Source organism: Chlorocebus sabaeus, chromosome 18 (genome assembly GCF_047675955.1).
Source record: "Chlorocebus sabaeus isolate Y175 chromosome 18, mChlSab1.0.hap1, whole genome shotgun sequence".
NCBI classification, from domain to species: domain Eukaryota; kingdom Metazoa; phylum Chordata; class Mammalia; order Primates; family Cercopithecidae; genus Chlorocebus; species Chlorocebus sabaeus.
The window spans coordinates 36216858-36233807 of NC_132921.1; the positions used below are offsets into that span (position 1 = coordinate 36216858).

Genomic DNA, 16950 nt, shown 5'->3' on the forward strand with positions numbered 1-16950 from the left:
TCTTCCTGAGGTGAGCAGTGGAGACAATCAGGGAGGGGGTGGGCTGACAGTGGGGGCCTCGGGCACTAGGCTGGGGAGCAGAAACGCACTGAGGTTGGCCTTGGGGGCCTAGGCTCAGGCCACTGCAGCATGAAGACTGGAGGCCGTCCCAGGGCTCTACCTGGAGCTTGTTCTGTCCCTCTCCGGACCCCTCCCATGGCTGGGTGCCCTGGTGTGCACTCCCCCCTCCCCTTGCCTTGGCACTATAAGTGCTTGCACTCCCCTGGGCCTGCAGAGCCTTGATGGCTTTAGAATCCAGGATGCTCGCCTGCTCATCAGGACCCCAGGACACAGGACCAAGGGTCCCGAGAAGGCCTTCCTGCTGCCACCCGCAGAGCCCCATCTGCCCCAGTGTCTGTCGTAGCCTCACCACTTTCTTCCTTTCCCTTCTACGGTGGAGATTGGGGGTGGGGGGAGGTGGGGGACGGCCTAGGGGTTGGGGGTCTCTCCGTTCCTCTCCTCTCTCCAGACACTCCTGCCCTGCAGCATCTTTTCTTGTGCCACCAATGAAAGGCCCCCCAGGTGGACCCTGGTGAATGAAACCCCTTCCTTTTTCCGATGAAGGAATTGTTACCCTCTGGAGAATCACAGGAAAGTAACATGAGTCACAGAGTGAGTCAAGAGCATGGACAGGCAAGGGAGTGCAGAGCCTGGTCATTGCGCCTGTTCATCCCGCTGAGAACGCTGCGCAACCGGCAGCATCTCCGCTTTGATCTAGGTGGGAAGGTCCTGGCACCTTCTCTGAGAGGCCTATCTCCTTACTTAGACCTGGGGATGGTGGAGGGCTTTGGGGGACGGGTGGGGAAAGGGCAGTCAGAGCCCCCTAGGGGCAGAGAGAGGCCCACATTCTGGGCCCATCCCATAGAGACTCCTGGCTGAGTTCTTGGCTCCTCCAGAGATGAAATTGGGCCCACCTTCCTCTCACATGGCTTTGAGGGACCCCAGAAAGGCAGTGTTCCTTTCTTCCATGAACTGATGCCCCATCGCTGGCCGTCCTGCCCCTGGCTCACTCAGCCCCAGTGAAAGCTCATCCTCCCCTCGCTTCTGCCTCTGCAGGGGACAGGCCTCATCTAGCGCATCCACCTGGGCTGGCCCCTCATCACCCACTTCCTGTCCTGCTCACATGTCCCCTTCCCAGAGAGGCCTCCCCGACTGCCCTGTGTGGAATAACATTCCTCCCTGATGCCAAGCCCCTTATCCCCCTTTCTTCCCTTTATTTCTTCCACAACACCTTTCACCCTTTAGCATATGACGCATTTTGTCGCCTATTAGTTTACTGTCATCATATCTGTCTCCCTCTGGTGAAAATTAAGAGTTGCTGGGGCAAGGCTTTGGTGGCTTGCTTGCTGTTGAGCCTCAGTATGTGGTCTGGGATGGCTGTTGGACCAATATAGAATAATATAATAAAATAAATATTATACATATATAACAAGATAAAAATAGAATGAATGGGAAAAGAAAGGTACCCTCAATACACTGTGAGGTCCAATGCAAGTGATTTGCTAATTAACAATAGGAAAGCAATTATACATTTTATTTCACAAGCTTGGCTTGGTGTGAAAGAAATGGCTCATTTTTAAACTCTCTTTTCATCAAAAACATGACTAAACCTTACCCACCAGTTTATGAGAAACTGAATCCACCAGTGTTGAGGTGCCTTCGGGGTCTTCCCCCTCCTAGGATTGTGTGAAGACCCTGGGGGTCTTGTGTGGAAAAGAACAATGCCGTGGGCCCCCTGGGCTGTGCTGGCCTCGCTGATCTGCTCACTGCTTTCTGGAGGCTTCTGGAGCCCTGGGTCCAGCCTCCCAAGCTGCCCCTTTCTGAGGTCCTACTATCCCTTGTGAGGGATGTGGAGAGAGGGACCTTAAGCTGCTAGCACGGGCTTCCTGGTTTGGGCCATGGTCTCACCACTTCCACCACAGCCCTCCCCAGACCCAGAGGCACTGGCCCCCCTCCTCCCCCAGGACTCTCTTACACAGTTTCTTCACAGCACAATTTCTTGAGCACTGAAACCTTTCAGCCCCCACAACCCAGTTGGCCCTGGGTTGAAGATGAAAAAACCGAGCTACCTTTCTGGAATGGAGGAAGGAAAATACAAATGAATAATTCAGTAGATTATCCTCCCACAAAAGTTAAATAGCAACGTTTGTGAATGATATACTTCTTTTATTTTTTTTTTACGAATAGCACCTACTCAAGGTTATCCCTGTAATGATAGGGAGTACAGTCATTCTCATTCCTATTGTATGCCTGTAAAGAGGGCGGGGGTAGTGACAGGCAGGGCTCTGGAATGCGCTCACCTGGGCCAGTGTGAGGATGGTAGCAAAGGGGAACAGGTGTGTTGTGCATGAGGCCAGAAGGCTGAGGTCACTGACCCAGCACCCCAATATGGGAAGACCCCAAGGTATGCTGTGTGCAACTGACTCCCAGGACAGGATCCAGACCGTGGGTGCTGAGAGGACTGAACTGGGAGTCAGGACTCCTGTGTTCCAGGCCTATCTTTGCCCCCAGGTGGCTTGAGCTAACTTTCCACTCTATGCCCGTTTCCTCAGCTGTGATGGCTGACGGTGTACTCTGACTCCCTCCCTCACAGGACTGGGGTCAGGATAGAGCAAGATGCCACAACTCAGGGGCTGTCAATGGATGGTCCGCAGCCTACAGCGTGTCGTATTTGGTCTGCACAGTGTTTCAAGTTTGGATTCATTGGCAACTTTTAAGAACTGGGAAATGAAAAATAAAAGCCTGGACTTCCTGCACCTCTTGGACAAATAAGCAAAGTGGCAACCTGAGGCCTGTCTTCCCATATCTCAGGCAGCGCAGACACCCTTCCCCGTTCTTGTTGCCTTTGCTTTACTCGTTCTCTGTCCAGCCCCCTCATGCCCAGGTTTGAATTTGCTCCTTGGTAGAAGTGAAGCACTTTGTGGAAATATAAATGATTAATGTGCGGTTTTACTTTTATTGGCTGTTTTACCCAGGGTGCGTGATGCTCTAAAAGGTCCAAGAAGAGCACAGATGAGCTCTCTAAGGAGAGCTTCTTGAGCAAAAGTGTGAATGTTATGGTGCCATCCCTAACTTTAGAGATGACGGTCATAGGATGAGCAGGGCCCTCCCCTGGCCAGGATGGGATCCATCAGGAGGTAAGGGCATCTGTTCTGGGGTGGCTGCTGGCTTGAGACTGAGTTGTCTTGAAGGAGAAGAAGCGGATTTGGCTTTATTCTTGGTCAAGACTTGGGTCAGGAAGGGCTTTCAGATCAGTGGCTCCAGCCACTCTGGCTGCTGATCCTTGGGGTCCTCGCCTTCCACAGGGGCCTGGGCTTTCCTGCTGGGGCGAGAGGGAGGTGAAGGGGGCCCTGAGCCCGGCGATCAGTGGGTGACCTCTAGTTCCCCGACGGGTATGGGTAGTAGCAGTTACTCAGGAGAAAGGCATGACATTTTCAGCATGAAACAACTGTCCCTGTTTTGTTTTCCTCATTTTTCATTTTTGTGTTAATACCAGCCATCATCGTCATTACCATTCCTCCTGTTTGTGCAATGCCGAAAGAGTTACCAAAAGGCCTTTTTCTTTTTCTTTTGGGAGAGAAAGAAAATATTTTTATTATTGAATAAGTATTAAATCAGAATGTAGTGCTCATCACAAGCAATCTGCCAAGAGACTGCAAAGACAGAAAGAAATCTCTCCCTTGACATAGCCAGGCAGCTACAACCGCTACCCGCATCCTCTCCGGATAAACAACTAGCCCTCCCGTAGTTGACAGAGCCATTTGTCACACAGAGTTCATCTTCGCTTCACCTGGTAGTTGGGGTGACCATCTGTGTTAGCTAATTGGCTTTATCCAGAGGAGAAACAAACTTCTCATATCTTTATGACAGGAGATAGTTTTGCAAGCCAGAGCAAGACACCCACTGAAGTGAGATTCCTACCCTTCTGCAGAAACTTGGAAATAGGAGTACTATCTTCCTTGATGTTTACATTTCAAAGAGATGGCTCCCGCCGGGCGCAGTGGCTCACGCCTGTAATCCCAGCACTTTGGGAGGCCGAGATGGGCGGATCACGAGGTCAGCAGATCGAGACCATCCTCGCTAACACGGTGAAACCCCGTCTCTACTAAAAATACGAAAAACTAGCCGGGCGTAGTGGTGGGCGCCTGTAGTCCCAGCTACTTGGGAGGCTGAGGCAGGAGAATGGCGAGAACCCGGGAGGCGGAGCTTGCAGTGAGCCGAAATCGCGCCACCGCACTCCAGCCTGGGCGACTGAGCAAGACTCCGTCTCAAAAAAAAAAAAAAAAAAAAAAAAAAAAAAAGAGATGGCTCCCAGGTTTTTGAGAAGGAAGGCCCTGGGTCATAAAACTAAAGAAAAACCTGTTTAATTTTTTTTTTTTTGAGACAGAGTCTCACTCTGTCACCCAGGCTGGAGTACAGTGGCGTGATCTCAATTCACTGCAACCTCCGCCTCCCGGATTCAAGCAATTCTCCTGCCTCAGCCTCCCGAGTAGCTGGGATTACAGGCTTGTGCCACCACGCCTGGCTAATTTTTTTGTATTTTTAGTAGGGATGGAGTTTCATCATATTGGCCAAGCTGGTCTCGAACTCCTGACCTTGTGATCCACCCACCTTGACCTCCCAAAGTGCTGGGATTGCAGGCGTGAGCCACCACGCCTGGCCACAAACCTGTTTAATTTTGAAAATGATTTATCTACACATTTTAAAGAAGAGAAAGTACTTACAAGTTTGCTAATGTAATACTCTAAGAAAAAGGAGAGGAGTAGAAAGAAGGCTTCTTCTCTTATTTGAGACAGTCCCAGAAGAATTTATTGAGGACCTACTGTGTGCCTCTAAGCAACCTAGAAAGTTGTCTAGGATTATTATTTTATTATTACTATTATTGTTTTGAGTTTACATTGTTCCCACTTTTTAATGTGGTTATAACAATAATACATTGTTCATCGTGAAGCTTTCAGAGCCAAAAAGTAGGAAGAAGCAGGAAAAAAAAATTTTATATTATCTTACCACTCAGAGACATCAGAACTTTTTGACTTGTTTTCTTTCAGATTTTCCACTAAGCACTTTTTAAAAAGATGTATGAAATAATAGTGAATTTACACATATATTCTGACTTTTTTTGCTTAAATTTAATGGTTTCCCTATGTCATTTAAAAGTCTTTATATATATGATGTTTTGGTGGTTACATGGCCATCCATGTGGTTTTTTTTTTCTTTGTTTTTTTTGAGACAGGGTCTGCCTGGAGTGCAGTGGCATAGTTAGGTCTCACTGTAGCCTCACTCTCCCAAGCTCAAGTGATCCTCCTGCCTCAGCCTGCCAAATAGCTGGGACTATAGGTGTGTGCCACTATGCCCGGCCAATTACAAAAAAATTAGTAGAGATGGGGTCTCACTATATTGCCCAAGCTAGTCTAGAACTCCTGGGCTGAAGCAATTCTTCTGCCTCATCCTCCCAAAGTGCTGGGATTACAAGTGTGAGTCACCATGCCAGCCCTCCCATCATTCTGAAGCACTGCAGTCCCCAGCCTTTTCCTAATGGTGCCTGTTTAGGTTGCCTGATTAATAAGACTTGAGACAACAGTCTGTCTGGTTCAAACCCTCTTTGTGATTTTGATAATTTCCTGAGGATAAAATCCTGAAAGGGGTATCACTGGGACCAAAGGTATAAGCATTATTAAACCTTTTGATAGATATTTCCAAATCCTCTTTCAGAAAGTTGATACCAAAGACCAGCCTTAAGTATTAACATTACATATATTTTACCAATTTGATAGGTTAAAAATAAGATTGTATTATTTTCATTTGCGTGTCTTTGGTTACTAGTCAGATTAAACACACTCCAAAATTTAATTTTGTTTATTTTTTGTAAATTTTTGTTGTTGTTTCTTTTTTTCTTTTTTAGATGCAGGGTGTTGCTCTGTCATCCAGGCTGTAGTGCAGTAGCACAATCATAGCTCAGTGCAGCCTTGAACTCCGGGTTTCTCCTCCCACTTCAGCCTCCCAAAGCACTGGAAGTACAGGCATTAGCCACTGTGCCCAGCCTACTTTTGCTTATTTACTTTTATTTTTATTTTTTGAGACAGCATCTTGCCCCATCACTCAGGCTGGAGTGCAGTGGTGTGATCATGACTAGTTGCAGCCTCAACCTCCTGTGCTCAAATGATCTTCCTGCCGCAGCCTCCCAAGCTCTAATTTTTTGATTTTTTTTTTTTTGGTAGAGACAGAGTCTCACTATGTTGCCCAGGCTGGTCTCAAACTCCTGAGTTCAAGCTATCCCCCTGCCTTGGCCTCTCAAAGTGCCAGGCCTACTTTTATTTATTTTTTTGAAAAAGTAATGCAAGCATGTATAAAATCAAAAGTTACAAAAGTGTGTACAAATGGAAAGGAAGATTTCTCACCTTGTACATCAACCACTCCATTATCTTTTCGGGATGCAAACATTGGGTTAAATACATTTTAATTGTGTATTATTAGATATAAAAGCCTTTATATGCATGTTAGCATTTATATGTCTGCTTTTGTAGACTGTTTATATCCTTAGGTTGAGGATTATTCATCCCCTTTGACAGATGAGAAAACTGAGACTTAAAGAGGTTCAGTGCTGAGAGTTTCAGTGCTGAGAATCACACTGCTGGTGAATGGTGGAATATGAACCCCTCTATCCAAGAATCTCTAGAGGCAGGCATTGCCCAGAGGTGAGTCATCTGTTTGGATGGCTATTGAAGCTCTGAAGAAAGTGCCACCTATGGGGCTGGTGTTAACACCTTTAAAGGAACTTGGTAGCTGCAGGTGTGTGAGTGATGGAGAGGCACTGATAACACCTTCTTATCCAGAGCCTTCTTCCTCATCAAATTGGCACTTCTGCCTAAAATCCTGCGAAAGGCTGTTTAGCAATTGGAGCTGTTTGCCCCTCACTGAGAACTAGCAGTTTCTGGGATTAGTGCTGCAGTTCTTAGCAGAGCCCTGGCCTGGCCTTCTCCAGCTCGCTGCTTTTTCTGTCCTCTCACTACCCCCCAACCTCTGGACTCTTCCCAGGACCCCACCTGTGCAAGGTGGTCATTTCCCAATTAATGATTAAAACAAGACTGTCAGTTCTTGAGGTCAGCAGCAGTATCTCCTAACACTGAAGAAGTCCATTTGTAATTGTAGGCCGCAACACTGTCATTCTTTTGGAGTCTGAGTGACAGGTTAATGGGTAAGATACTTTAGGGACAGGGGACAGCCCCTGTGGCCCTTCAACTCACACCCCTCCCTGCCTAGTGCCCCTTACTAGCTCTGGATGATCCACTGTACACCTTGTCTCTTGGGTGGAAGTTTGCCTGGTGGCACCGCTAACATCTCTATGGCTGCAGCCCCTTTGCCTGCCCCTGGAGGGCTGAACTCTTCAAGCAGTCTGGCATGTGTTTTTGGCTGGCCTCCCCTCCCTCTGTTTCTTCCTCTTTCCCAGGACTGGTAAGACTCTCCTGTTCCAATTTTCTTTAAAGGGGCCTCTGGGGAGGGTGGAGCTCAGGATCTCATAGTTCTAGAACCTCAAGGCACCTACCCCCGGTTTAGGATCCCATAGGTCTAGAACCTCAAGGCACCCACCCCTAGCCCCTTTCCCCACTCTGATTGCTTAAGGACCTTGAGAAAGACAGTTTGAGGCTCAGGTTTACATATAAAGTCTAGTTTCTTCCCTAGGAAGGACCATAATTATGTAGGGGTGACAGAACTCACAGATAGACAGGCAGAAGTGACTGCTGAGTCAGGCAGGATGAGAAGATGTAGGGGGTTTGAGAGTAAGTGCTGACTTGGTTCCAAGGTGGGACAGCCCGGTAGGCTGGGCTGGAGTGGTCAAGAAGGGCCTCAGGGAAGTGGTGGTGCTTCAGCTAGACATTGAAAGTTGAGGGACATTGAGGCAGGTGGGGTGCAGGATGAGTGTGGGAGCACAATGGTGGCTTAAAAAGATGAAGTCTGCAGAGGGGTGCAAGTGAAACTGCAGGACCACTGCTGGGGAACTGAGTTTAGGGTCTGGAATCCTGACCTTTGGGTCGTGGGGAGTCTTGGAAGGTTCTGGAACAGACAAGTGGTGCTATTGGGATACTCCTTAGGAAGCTCATTCTGATGGCAGTGTTTAGGACATTGGGCAGGGAAGGTATGAAGACCTAGGAGACCATCTAAGAAGCAGCTGCCTTCCTGTCCTCTACTGACCTGAAAAACAGAGCATAGCAATGACAGTGGCTTCAGTTTCACCCCATCCAGAGCCTGTGGGGGCCTCAACCTGAAGCAGGAAGCTCTGGGAGGTGGTTTGCAAGGATGGGTTCGGTTGCATTTTGTCTTGAGCACATGACCAGTCTTTTGGTGACCTGGGCTGCACGCTGTGCCCCACTGGGTTGAGCAGTCAGCACATGGGGTCCTGGGCTCTGGCGTCAGGGGTGGGGCTTCTGTGGGGAACCCAAGTCCATGGTGCCAAGTGCCCTGTGCCCCATAGATTCATCCTTTTTGTTCAGCCACCCTGGAGATTCCAGCATCTGAGTGGGCACTCGCACACGCTTGGCCCCAGGCCTACCATATGCAAAGGCAGATTGTGCAGGAGCCCACACACTGTGAATGGAGAGCTACACATGTGCCACTTCCTCCCCTTCCTGTGTCCCCCACAAAATTGCCTCCACTGGCCTCCTCTAGTGCCAGAAATTCTGTGACTTTGGCTCTTCAATCAAAATGGAAAAGAATCTCAGAGATGACTTAGTTCAGCCTCTTCATTTTATAATATTCTATGGTTATTATTATTATTATTATTTTTCAGACAGAGTCTCACTCCATCACCAGGCTGGAGTGCAGTGGTGCGATCTCAGCTCACTGTGACCTCCGCTCCCGGGTTCAAGTGATTCTCCTGCCTCAGCCTCCCGAGTAGCTGGGACTACAGGCGCATGCCACCACGCCCAGCTAATTTTTGGGATTACAGGCGTGAGCCACCACGCCCAGCCATGGTTTGTTTTATATAGACTTCATCATTAAACAGTTCACAGCAATGGCAGCAGCTCGAACAATATTAAAAATATTGGACAATGGAAAAGTCTTTTTACCCCCAAAAAAGAGCATGAGAACATGGGGTTAAAGGAGAGAAGGAGGAAACATGGGCCCTGGCGTTGGGCTTGGGCTTGAATACTTTCTCTGTTCTTCACAGTATCTGGGCAGGTTGTAACTCTAATCTCCCTAGGTTCAGTTTCCTCATCTGTGAAATGGCGTACTAATGCCCACCTATAGGCTTTTGGGAGGATTTGAAATAACATGTAAATCTGTCACAGTGCCTGGAACATATATATTTTTTAATCCATTGACAAAAATTTTAATAAGATAATATCTTACAATATTTGGAGGGTATTATTAATGGAGGTAGTTCCACCTGCTTTTAAATTGCTTCCCTAAGATGTGATTTTTGCCTTCTGTCCTGAAATTCCCCTGGTAGTTGGCTCAGGGAAGCATGGGCAGCTTTCCCCACCCTCTGATGGCTGTAGGATTCATTGCCACGAGAGCAAGGGGCTAAGTTACATGGCTGTGGATTACACAACCGGGGACCTGGCTGAGCCAGGTTGTCAGCAATAACCACACGACAGAGAAAAGCTGAGCCTCCATAAACATATCCTGGATTTCATAATCAGAAAATCCAGACAGAGCTATTTTTATTTTAACAGGCACATAACTTTTGAGTAAGTATGGGCGTGAGGTGGCACCACACACTTTTCAGTGCTTGGGGCCTCTAAATATCTGAATTCAGTCTTGAATAAATCAGTTTACATAATTCTTTATATGTTCTATTTCCTTAGATTCAAGGCTGTGTTCAATCCTAGCTTAACGTGCAAGGTGCAAAGATTCTGCAAGGCTGACTGAGTCCAGGAAGCTGACCTTGGCTACTCTAAGGCCTTGTTAGTGATTACGAGTTTAGCACAGTTAAGCACTTGTTTTTTTGTTGTTGTCGTTTGTTTGTTTGTTTTTTGAGATGAAGTCTCACTGTGTCACCCAGGCTGGAATGCAGTGGCGTCATCTTGACTCAATGCAACCTTCGCCTCCCGGGTTCAAGCAATTCTCTGCCTCAGCCTCCCTAGTAGCTGGGATTACAGGCGTGCGCCACCACATCCGGCTAATTTTTTTGTATTTTTAGTAGAGACGGGGTTCCACCATCTTGGCCAGGTTGGTCTTGAACTCCTGACCTCATGATTCCCCTACCTTGGCCTCCCAAAGTGCTGGGATTACAGGCACGAGCCACCGTGCCCGGACTTAAAACTTATTTTAACATGTAGTTTTATTGTAGAAATATAGACTACAAAGGAATATGGAGAACAATATAACAAACATTCATGCAGTCATGACTGAGAATTAGCAGTGTTAACAAATGTTAACATCCTGTCATATTCACTTCAAATATTTTCCTTCTGAAAAAATAAATTAGACATAAAAAACCAGTTACAGCATTCCATTTAAGCACTTGATTTTGTCCTCTCTTGTTTGCTAATATTTCCATGTGTGTTAGTGTACTTATCTCAATTTTATGGTGAGCATTTTGGAAACAAGAGTTTGCTCTTTGCTGTTACTTGGCCCAGCAACTACCAGTTCCTGATGCATAGTAGATGCTCAATAAATGTTGTATAAATGAATGAGTGAATAAAATGTTTTACTTTTTAACGTTTTTTACAAATTTGTTTTATTTAATTATTATTTTTGAGACAGAGTCTCACTCGGTCACCCAGACTGGAGTGCAGTGGCGCAACCTCAGCTCACTGCAGCCTCTGCCTCCCCGGTTCAAACAATTCTCCTGCCTCAGCATCCCAAGTAGCTGGGACTACAGGTATGCACCACCATGCTTGGATAAATTTTTTTTTTTTTAAGTAGAGACAGGGTTTCACCATGTTGGTCAGGCTGGTCTCAAACTCCTGACCTCAAGTGATCCTCCCACCATGGCCTCCCAAAGTACTGGCATTACAGGCGTGAGCCACCGTGCCCAGCCATGAAATGTTTTTTCTTTTGTCATCTTCCTTTATACCTCCACACACCTTCCTCCTTGGGTTTCTTTGACTAATAATAGATCCTATCCTTAGTTCAGGAATGGAATTTAAATTATATAATACATTGGTTTTGAAAATTATGCAATTAGGTTTTTTTGAGATAAATGAGTAAACATTGCTAAACCAAAAGAAAGAATAAACTTTAATTCCAGCTACAAAAGTAAGCCAGCTTTCTGGTATAAAACCTTACATAAATGGAACTACTACTGTGTGTCTCCTTTTGTAGCTTGTTTCCCCCCCCCCCCATTTAATAATGAGTGTCTTTCTAAGTCATCATATTTTCTGCTCAGTAGTCCCTCACTTCTGTAGTCCTGGGAGCGGACTGCCATGTGAAGGGACTTGGGGTCTCACCATGGGTAGGAGGACGACAGTGTGGTTGGCTAGCTGACCATTCATGCATTCTGTGGGAAGAAGTCTAGCTGGTTAAACTATTTTTAAGGACCCGTGAGTCTCATAGCAGACTCCTGGGCTGGACGTTGATTTGATATGTTTGTGAACTAGCTAGTTTGCAAAATCTCGGGTGGAAATATTGCTGTTTTCTTGGCCTCTAGGCTGTTTGGTAAAGGCTTTTAGGAGTAGAAGCATTTAGAGTTAGCCCTTGGTTTAAATCTTAGCTTGGCTACTTGTTACTTGGGCAAGCTGCTAAACCTCTCTGAGCTGCGTATTTCATCAGCTGTAAATGGAGATAATGAGATTTTCCCTCTTCCTTCCTTCCTTCCTTTCTCTCTCCCTTCCTTCCTTCCTTCCTTCCTTCCTTCCTTCCTTCCTTCCTTCCTTCCTTCCTTCCTTCCTTCCTTCCTTCCTTCCTTCCTTCCTCTCTTCCTCTCTTTCTTTCTTTCATCTTGCTCTGTCACCCAGGCTGGAGTGCAGTGACATGATCTCTTCTCACTGCAACCTCGGGCTCCCGGGTTCAAGTGATTCTCATGCCTCAGCCTCCCAGAGTAGCCGTGATTACAGGCATGTGCCACCATGCCCAGCTAATTTTTGTATATTTAGTAGGCACGGGGTTTCACCATGTTGGCTAGGCTGGTCTCGAACTCCTGACCTCAAGTGATCCACCCGTCTCGGTTTCCCAAAGTTCTGGGATTACAGGTGTGAGCCACCATGCGTGGCCCGATCATGAGATTTTCTGTGTGAGGTGTTTGTAGGAATTGAGACCATTTATGTAAAGGGCTGGGTTTGTAATAGGTGCTCAAAGTGTCTCTCTTCCGAATAAACCAAGCCCAAATTTTCTCCAAGAAATACCTTGGTGATCTCTTTGAAAGGAAACAACCACTTCAATAAATAAATAAGTGGATAAATGAATAACTACTGAATCAGAACCAGACCGGAGCACTTCTGTTTTTTGAATGGGCTAAGAACTGGACAAGCATTTTGTTTGGCTTCAGCCTCTGTCCTGTGAGTTGTACCTTTTGCTCTGAGCTCCCCACTGCTGTGGAGCCTGGAGAGTATGAGAACGGGGTCTACTGTCACTCAGCAAAGCATCGCTGGAGCACCTCATGTGTGCAGCTCTCTGCTAGCAGGGCCCCAAGGAGCCTCTTCAGCCTAGGGTCTGGCTGAGAGACCAAGCTGATAACACGCTTGGGAGGTGAGCTAGACTTCTGAAGAGGGGCATGTGTGGGCATCATAGAAGAAGGCTCAGATCTGTGATACTTGCGGTCAAGGACTTTGAAGGCAACTGAGACAGTTATCTTTAAAGAGGCCTCAAGAGGTGCAGCGACTCAGGCACTCAGCCTGTTATTGGAGATATGGATGGATCAGTTCCCAGCTCCAGTGACCATCTGCCTCCCCATTCCCTTAGCTTAGAGGCTATTTATTATTAAGGGTTTTATTGAAAAAAAAAATTTCTGCTTTTTTTTTTTTTTTTTTTTTTTTTTTTTTTGAGATGGAGTTTCACTCTTGTCACCCAGGCTGGAGTGCAATGGCATGATCTCAGCTCACTGCAACCTCCACCTCCCAGGTTCAAGCGATTCTCCTGCCTCAGCCTCCCGAGTAGCTGTGATTACAGGCACCTGCCACCATGCCCAGCTAATTTTTGTATTTTTAGTAGAGACAGGGTTTCACCATGCTGGCCAGGCTGGTCTCGAACTCCTGACCTCAGGCAATCCACCTGCTTCGGCCTTCCAAAGTGCTGGGATTACAGGCGTGAGCCACTACGCTCGGCCTTCTTCTTTTTTCATTTGTCTTTTTCCCCCTGCATTCTTTTTATAAGTGTTTCACTATTTACTTATTTATGTATTAATTAATTCATTCATTCGTTCAAGACAGGGTCTCACTCTCTTGCTCAGGCTGGAGTGCAGTGGTGTGATCTCGGCTCACTTCAACCTCCACCTCCCAGGATCAAGGGATTCTCCTGCCTTAGCCTCCCAAGGCGAGTGCCACCATGGCCAGCTAATTTCTGTAATTTCTGTAGAGATGGGGTTTCACCATGTTGTCTAGTCTGGTCTCAAACTCCTGAGCTCAGGTGATCCACTCACCTCAGCCTCCCGAAGTGCTGGGATTATAGGCATGAGCCACCAAGCCTGGCTTCACTATTTATTTACAGAAATATTTCACATCCATGATTCTGTCCAGTCAAAAGTTCTTTCTGAGGCGATGCTATTGGCTTTGGTCAGTCGGAGAATGGAATCATCTGACTCACCCATCCTGCAAATGGCCCTCTGGATAACACAGGTTTTAAACTGGTCGTTAAACCTGCCTGTAACCTTGTCAATTTCGCCCATATCCTTTTGCGTGGACACATGGTCCTTGGCACTGATGACATGGTTGCTGGTGTAGCATTTCCTTGGGAGGTACAGGTTTATGAGTTCACTGGCATCATTCTGCCTATTGAGACCACACTGGGCATGAGCAGAGAAAGCTGTTTTGTTTCATTTTGTTTTGTTTTGTTCTCTGACCATTAAAGTTTTCTTCACATGCTGATGGTCCTAATAGCCTGTTTATATTTAAGGGCCAGCCAGTCACTAGAAGGTTTCTTGGAAGCTCTGTGGATTGTTATAGACAGCGATTCTCAATTGGGGCAATTTTGCCCCCAGGAGACACTGGCAGTGTCTGGAGACATTTTTGATTGCCGCAACAGAAGGGTCCGGGGTACAATGCTGCTGGCATCTAGTGGTAGAGAGCAGGGATGTTGCTCAGCATCCTATAATGCACAGGACAGTCCCACAACAAAGAAGTAGCCAGCCCCAGATGCCATAGTGCCAGGCTGAGAAAGCCTGCCCTGGGGCGATTAAGCAGGCACCAACCCTTTCCTCCATATCTGTTTCTTTTGAGCAGGTCAGTTTCCCTCCTGAGAAACCCATCCCTCAACAAACCTGGAAGGCAGATGTGTGGCCCAAGCATTCAGAAGCCAGGTGCACTCAGTAAGCAGACTTTCAGGCACACCCGCTGTTTTCAGTGCAGAGTCTCTGATATAAGAAAACAACGCAGAACTTCTGTGAGTCAGTTTCCCCAGAAAGCAATCTCCTGACATCTGTGAGGTGGGCCGGTGGAGTGGCCAGGCTGCCTGGGCTTGGGAAGAGGGCCTGGTATGGGAATTCACAGGGCACTGGGGAGAGGGTTGTCTAACTGCTTTTTGTGCGGACTTCAAACAATCCTGCTCTTAGCTCCATTTTGCACTCCCACCTTTGCTGGCCTGGGGACCTTCCATTCCTGAGCCTTCCTGAGTTGTTCACTGCGAGTAGATCTGCTTTTTGCAGGCAGTCAGGTGTCCACTCTCTGGTGAGGTCCGTGACCTTGTGCTTTTCATCATCCAGCATGTTATTGCTGGCCCCTTCTATGGCCTTCTCCCCACATGCATGTCTGTATTTATCCCTTTGCTGTCATTTTAGTGAGGGATGGGGAAGGAGTGGAGATAAACATATGTTGAGTGCACATCTTGAATCAAAAATGGTATCGTTGTGTGCTGGAATACTGTAGATTTTATTAAAAGCTCTGAAGTGTGTCTGGCTTTTGAGGAGGACAAAATGCTGGTGCTGGCGCTGGCGCTCTTTTGTTTTAACTAGAGGCAGGAATTGAGGGATGGCACGGTATAGGAGGTAGAAGAGCTCCGTGACCTTTGTCTCATGAAGTCTCAATGTCCCTGTGTATGAAATGCGTGCTCTCAGCCCTGCTGGTACAGATGGAATGAGGGGATGGGTGCAGAACAGCAGAGAGCACTGCAGAGTGCTGTGGTTTTTGATCGCCATCCTCATGGTTGGAGTCAGTACCATTGCCTCCTTTAACTGCATGACCAAGGCGATGTGTCACTTGGGCACAGTGACAGAATGTGGCTCTCTGGTAGGCAGGCTTAACCCAGCAAATGAGCATGAGTACCGACTGCCTCGTTTTCTTGCCAGAGGCCTCCAGTTTGGTTGGCAGAATGGTGACCAGCTGTCCAATTGGACGGGGCTCTTTAATGTCACGGATGATCCAGCAGTGCAGAGCGGCAGTGACTCCAGCTCCAGGTACAGACCCCGGCAAAAGGCCAGGGAGGGGGGAAGCCTGACCCGGGGTGGCCCTGCAGCCCCTGCCACATTGTCCACTTCCTAGGATGGAAGAAGCAGGCTCGTTCCGGTGGCTCAAAACTCCCTGCACTTTGGTATCCCACCTGGTTCCTTTAACCTGGGGGTGAATGAGTTTGAAGGATGAGGCATAGGACCCAACCACAACCGAGCAGGGATTCACTGGCCCCTTCTATCTGGGGGATAGGGTGGGGAGTCTTGGTCTCAAACCTCCATTTAGGGGTGGGGGCCGAAGCTCTGTCCCTGCTGCAGGGATTTCAGATATCAGCCAGCAAGTGTGTGTAGCTGTGTGTGGGTGGGTGGCATCAAGAAGCGGGTGTCAGGTGGGTGTCCCCTGCTTCTCTGAAGTCCCCTGCCCAGGTACTCCCTGCCCTGCCCACAGGGGTGGTTGCCCTTGGCTGGAGCAGAACCATTTCCATCAAGATGGTGCTGAGATTTGCTATGCGCTCCATCATGTGGCTATTTCCTCTTGATCAGTAGTGTTTGTTGAATGAATAAAAATGGAATATTCTGAGGCTGGGCACACTCATTGCAGGGAGGGTATTGTGGAGAATTTTTGCAGATGAGGCAGGATACTGTCTCTGCTGGGAGCTGGGTGTGACTGGAACCTGCCAGCTAAGCATTCCCAGGGGCTGATTAAGCTGTTTGGTTTCTTAATTTTTGTATTTCTAAGGAGGGGGTAACTCTCACGTACGTTTCCCTGAGAGAGAGGCTTACATTTTTGTTGCTGGTGATTTTGACACACAAACATTAAATTGACCCTGCAGAGGAGAAGTAATGGGTTTTTCAAGGACCCCTGATATGTATGTTTTTATTCAATGCTTTGAGAAAGATGAGGCTTTGGTGTCAGAAAACAGTTGAGCAAATGTCCACAAACGTGCCTGAGGGTGTGGGGATGGCCACACATGGTGTCCTGGGCTGGAGGGTCTTATGCTGGCCTTTGGGACCACAGTTCTTTCCATGGAAGTGTAGAGGGAGCCCTGGACATCACAGGTGAGGTGGGGGCCCATGCTTGTCCTGGGAAGCTGAGCCTCCCATGCTGGCCTGTCTGCTGAGTGGCCCTGCCTCCCAGGTGGTAAGCAGTCTAGGTAAGTCAGCAAGTGTGTACCTCCCTACTGAACTCCTGGAAGAGTTCTTCAAGAGGTTTGGGGTAGAAAATGCTAGTCAAGACGAGGCATGGTGGCTCATGCCTATAATCCCAGCACTTTGGGAGGTCAAGGCAGGCGTATCACTTGAGGTCAGGAGTTTGAGACCAGCCTGGCCAACATGGTAAACCCCATTTCCACTAAAAATACAAAAATTAGCTGGGTGTGGTGGCACATGCCTATAATCCTAGCTACTTGGGAGGCTGAGGCGGGAGAATAGCT

At 47.6% G+C, this 16950-nt stretch overlaps 1 protein-coding gene across 6 annotated transcripts in view; it reads left to right on the forward strand.

The window, feature by feature from the left end:
- The window catches only part of ST8SIA5 (ST8 alpha-N-acetyl-neuraminide alpha-2,8-sialyltransferase 5), a 90172-nt gene that overhangs the window by 26664 nt on the left and 46558 nt on the right, over nt 1-16950 (forward strand). For 3 of the 6 annotated variants that reach the window (XM_073006340.1, XM_073006341.1, XM_007974132.3), the window contains one exon: nt 15419-15526. The exons of the other annotated variants lie outside the window; for them this stretch is intronic. In XM_073006340.1, coding sequence (XP_072862441.1) covers nt 15419-15526 — 108 coding nt within the window. The remainder of the gene's footprint in view (nt 1-15418; nt 15527-16950) is intronic. 6 annotated transcript variants of the gene reach the window in all.